The sequence below is a fragment of the Galeopterus variegatus genome, unplaced genomic scaffold (genome assembly GCF_000696425.1).
Source record: "Galeopterus variegatus unplaced genomic scaffold, G_variegatus-3.0.2 Scaffold2924, whole genome shotgun sequence".
NCBI lineage: Eukaryota > Metazoa > Chordata > Mammalia > Dermoptera > Cynocephalidae > Galeopterus > Galeopterus variegatus.
Window position 1 is genome coordinate 398,269 of NW_007729035.1, and position 4,476 is coordinate 402,744.

At 39.4% G+C, this 4,476-nt stretch overlaps 1 protein-coding gene across 1 annotated transcript in view; it reads right to left on the reverse strand.

Moving 5' to 3' along the window:
• NECAB1 (N-terminal EF-hand calcium binding protein 1) overlaps nt 1–4,476 on the reverse strand; it is a 189,890-nt gene that overhangs the window by 178,939 nt on the left and 6,475 nt on the right. The window contains exon 2 of the mRNA XM_008583474.1: nt 2,881–2,905. Coding sequence (XP_008581696.1) covers nt 2,881–2,905 — 25 coding nt within the window. The remainder of the gene's footprint in view (nt 1–2,880; nt 2,906–4,476) is intronic.

Here is a 4,476-nt window from a genome sequence, read left to right on the forward strand (position 1 = left end):
ATACAGCATGGGTGATGATGGATATGTTAGTTAACCTGATCGTGGTAATAGTTACACAATATATACGTATATCTGATCATCATGTTATACAGCTTGAATACATTCAATCATTGTCAATTAAGTATCTTAAAATAAAAAATTTTAATTAAAATATCTTTCTTGCAAATTTTACAAATACCCATGTATTATTTCCATTTTCATTCAACCTGTGTGTAAGTAAGCTTTCGGAGGAGTTTTGTGTTTCTACATTTAATTCTGGGCTCTTTAGACCAAAGCATTAGTGTCTCTCCTAAGCAATCCTATTTTCAGGTCTATCTTTATGTCTAGGATTCTAGCCTATGATTTAAAAACAACACCTAACCAAAAAAACAAAAACAAAACTCTCCAAGACACCATTATCGTAGCTGATCAGTAATCATGCATTTACCACCCATTTATCCAGCAGCTTCTCCTTTTTGTCAAATAGATTCCAAAAGCTAAATCTGTCCTCTAGCAGGATAACCCTCACACTGCTTATCACCTCGTATTCCTTCCATTCTTCCATCACCAATCAGGCTGTCCACAAAGGATTCTATCACATGAGATTCTGTCACCAAAATATCAAAGACATGTAGCAGCTGTTTATTTGTAAATACAGAATGTGATGAACACATGGTACAGAAATATGGTTACTCTTTTATTCTAGTATCTTCTCATTTACATTAGATTATCCACCTTCCTTTTCCCTTTTCAATTTTGCATGTATGGTAAATAGCCTTATTTTTCTTTTGCACTAAATTCCACTTCAATAGAAATAACTGAAACTTCTCCAAGTGTCTCAGATAGCCAAAGCAGCATGGCACCAAAGCCAGCTCAAGCTTTCAGCAGCAATGGTGATAATATTAATAATAATGGCAGCAAAATGAGCAAATATTAAGTTCTTACAATATGATAGGCACTTCCCTGCAAACTTTACATGTATTATCTCATTTATTATTCATAATAACCCCACGACATACATAGATGTCATTATCTATGCTTCTTATAAGTTTATTCAGTGGCCAAGCTGTGATTTAAACCCAGACCTGCCTGGTTCTGCTCTGCACCTACTTTACACTGAGAATGAGGGAGAAGAGTAAGGTGGGATGAAAGGCAGGAGTGAGAGTGAACAGATTGAAGGAAGAAGGATAATGAAGAGGAACATCATCAATCATTATTAACTCATTAAATGCACATCTATTGGGCACCTAGTCCCTTGCCCTAGAGAGGCATGTCCGGCTTCGAGCAGTAGAAGTTCCAGCGAACAACTGCAGCCTCCACCACAGGGCAATAATCAATATGAACCAAAGTGCTAAGAGCACCGAGAGAGTGGTTGGGGCCTTGCCCAGGGAACCGGGGAAGGCTTCCCAGATAGGGTGCCTTTTGAGCAGGAATGTAATCAATACCTGAGAGTTCTCAAGTTGTCTAAGGGTGGGAAGTGATAGCAGGGAAAGGTCAAAGCAGGGCAACATCACAGAGGTGTGGCAGATGGGGGGATGCTCAGAGAATAGAGTGTTTCGGTAGGCTGCACAGGAGGATGCATGGCGAGGACGGTGCAAGGTCAGAGCAGAAGGGCAGGTAGCTCTGACTGCAGTTGGGATCGGACTTTAGGAAAGGGAACAAGGAAGGAAGAGGTATTGCATGGGAGGGGACATGTGAGGAAATACAGGACATGCAGCTGCCAGCAGCATCATTACTTCTCTCTTTAATAGTAATCAAATGCTTCAAGAGAAAAAAAAAAAAAGGATAAGCACCTTTGAACTGATAATATACCAATCACTACAATGTAATTTGAGAAAATATTTTGACAGGCACAGTTAACCATTACTGTGACCTGGGACACTGTTTCATTGCTCCTGGGATTAATATATTTTCTATTGTGTGGAAAGGTGTCTGTGGTGTCAGTCAAGCTTTCCTTGATCTGGCTGCTTAAGGGCAACTAGACTACAACCTACGTCTTTAAACTGTCAGACCTGGACTCTGACTGTAATCTCTCTTCATAGATAAGATATGGGATTTCAAGAAAGTGAAAGGACCCTCTGTATCCTAAATTTATCAAGAAACTCTTGTCAAGAATATAGTTCTACCATAGTACTTATTCTACAGCAGCAGAATAAACTTAAAAGCTCTGATTTACTATTCTATGGGACAAAATTTCTAGTGGAATAAAGGAGTCAAAAGATGTTGCTTATGACAGCTTATGCAGGCGTCATTAAATTGACAGAGTAATTTTTTACTTCTGATTTTCCCCTCCTACTTCTCTGTTTCTATAGATTATCATTCCCAGTGCATATACTTCAAATAGGAGAGTGGTGGCCAAGTGCCGTGGGGTGGAGATGAGGCTGGCAATGCCAGTTTCCAGGCAACCACCCTAGTGTGCAGTAGCATCCCCAAGGCCACAGTGAAGCTCCGTGTGGACAGCCTAGACTTTGGTGACAAACAGAACTGGGTCAGGTCCCAGCTTTATCTCTTAATAATTCTAAGCCATAATGCACACAATGCACATGGCCCAATGCCTGGCACACAGTAGACACACAATAAATAGAGGCTGTTACTGCTATAAAAAAATGTTTTTAAAGCAAAAATGGAAAATTTTTTAAAGCATAAAATGGAAGAGCCCAAGTATGACAAGGCTCCTTACTTCAAAGTCATAAATTCCATCTTCATGTCAAATGTAAATCCATCTGCCAAAATCTCATGAATACCTGGAGCTGTAAACTTGCCTAAAACATTTACTAGTAGAAGAAACTGACATTTTAAATGTCAATTTCTAGGGCTCGCTCCTTCTTCCTTAACATTCCTCATAAGGTGGTCCAAACTGTAAGAGTTTAATAAATAGAAACTATAGAATTTTGGCCTTACCATTTTTGTCTGCTCTCCTCAGTATCTGTAAAAGAAAAAGGAAAATTTTTATCACCACTTTTGGTAAGTTTTATAGTAAATAGGATACGTACTCATAACTCATACACTATTAAATTTTTAAAATTCTAGTTTTAAGTAAAGGTTTCCCAATTGAGATCTTTCTTGATAATAGCCCCACACTGAAAACAACCCAGATGTTCATCAGCAGGTAAATGGCTAAACTGCGATATATCCACACAATGAAATACTACTAAGCAATAAAAAGGAATTAGGTATTGATACACACAACAGCTTAGACGGATCTCAAAATAATGATGTTGAGTAAAAAACATAGGCACAAAAGAATACCTACTATATGAATCTACTTATATAAAATACTAGAAAACACAAACTAATCAATAGTGACAGAAAGCAGATTACGCCTTGCCTAGGAATAGGAAGGGCAGGGAGGACTGGATTACAAGTGGCATGAGGCAACTTCCGGGGGTGATAGAGACAGTTATTATCTTGATTGTGATAATGGTTTCACATATTTCAAAACTCGTTAAATTTACACTTTAAATATGTGCACTGTAATGTAAGTCGATCATACCTCAACAAAACTGGGAATGAACAAAAAAGAAAAGTAATTGTAGTCAAATAAGAACCCACAGGTCTATACTATATCACACTTTACTCATGTACTTTAATTATATTATCTTGGTCCTATTTTAAATTGTCTTTAATGAATATGAATTGTTTGGCTATGTGGTATCTATTACCCTTTGGTAATAATTTTCAATTTTCTTCTAGGAAACCAATCTTTCTTCCACTCCTGGCCCACGTGCTCCAGGGTTGGGCACAGCACTGGGAAATTGAGTGTCACATCTCTCCGGACACTGTGACTGCTCAGGCATGAACACATTAGGGACAGTGAATGATAGGCCATGGTTTTGCTTAAGTGGTTAAGAGAGGGACCCACTTTCTTTTCTGTTGGCTTTGAACCTGGGAAGATGTAGGCAAAGAGCTGGTGTCAGTCATTTTGGTATCATATTATGTTACGGGTTGAATTATGTCCCCCCCCCAAAAAATGTTGAAGTCCTAACCTCCAGTAGCTGCGAATGTGACTTTATTTGGAAATAGGGTCTTTGTTGAGGCAGTCAAATTAAGATGAGATCTTACTGGATTGGGGTGGGTCCTAAATCCAATGACTGGTGACCTTACAAGGAGAGAGAAGTTCAGAGACACAGAGGTAGAGGGAAGAGGCCATATGATGACAGCAGTAGGTGCTGGAGTGGGGCGACTGCAAGCCAAGGAATGCCAAGGACTGAGGGCCACCATCAGAAGCAAGAAAGAGGGCATGAAACAGAGGGAGCACAGTCCCACCAAAGCCCTTCTATCCTCCAGAACTGTGAGAGAATAAATTCTGTTGTTTAAGCCGCCCTGTTTGTGGTAGTTTACTACAGAAGCCCTAGGAAATTAATACAATATATAACCTGGAAAGGACCAACACCCAGCAAAGCAGTGTTCAGAGACTCAGAGAAACTGGACCCTGCTGGTGCTCTCTGATCAAGTCATCCTGATGAGATGATCTCTGCTTTTCATTACAGGAGAAAA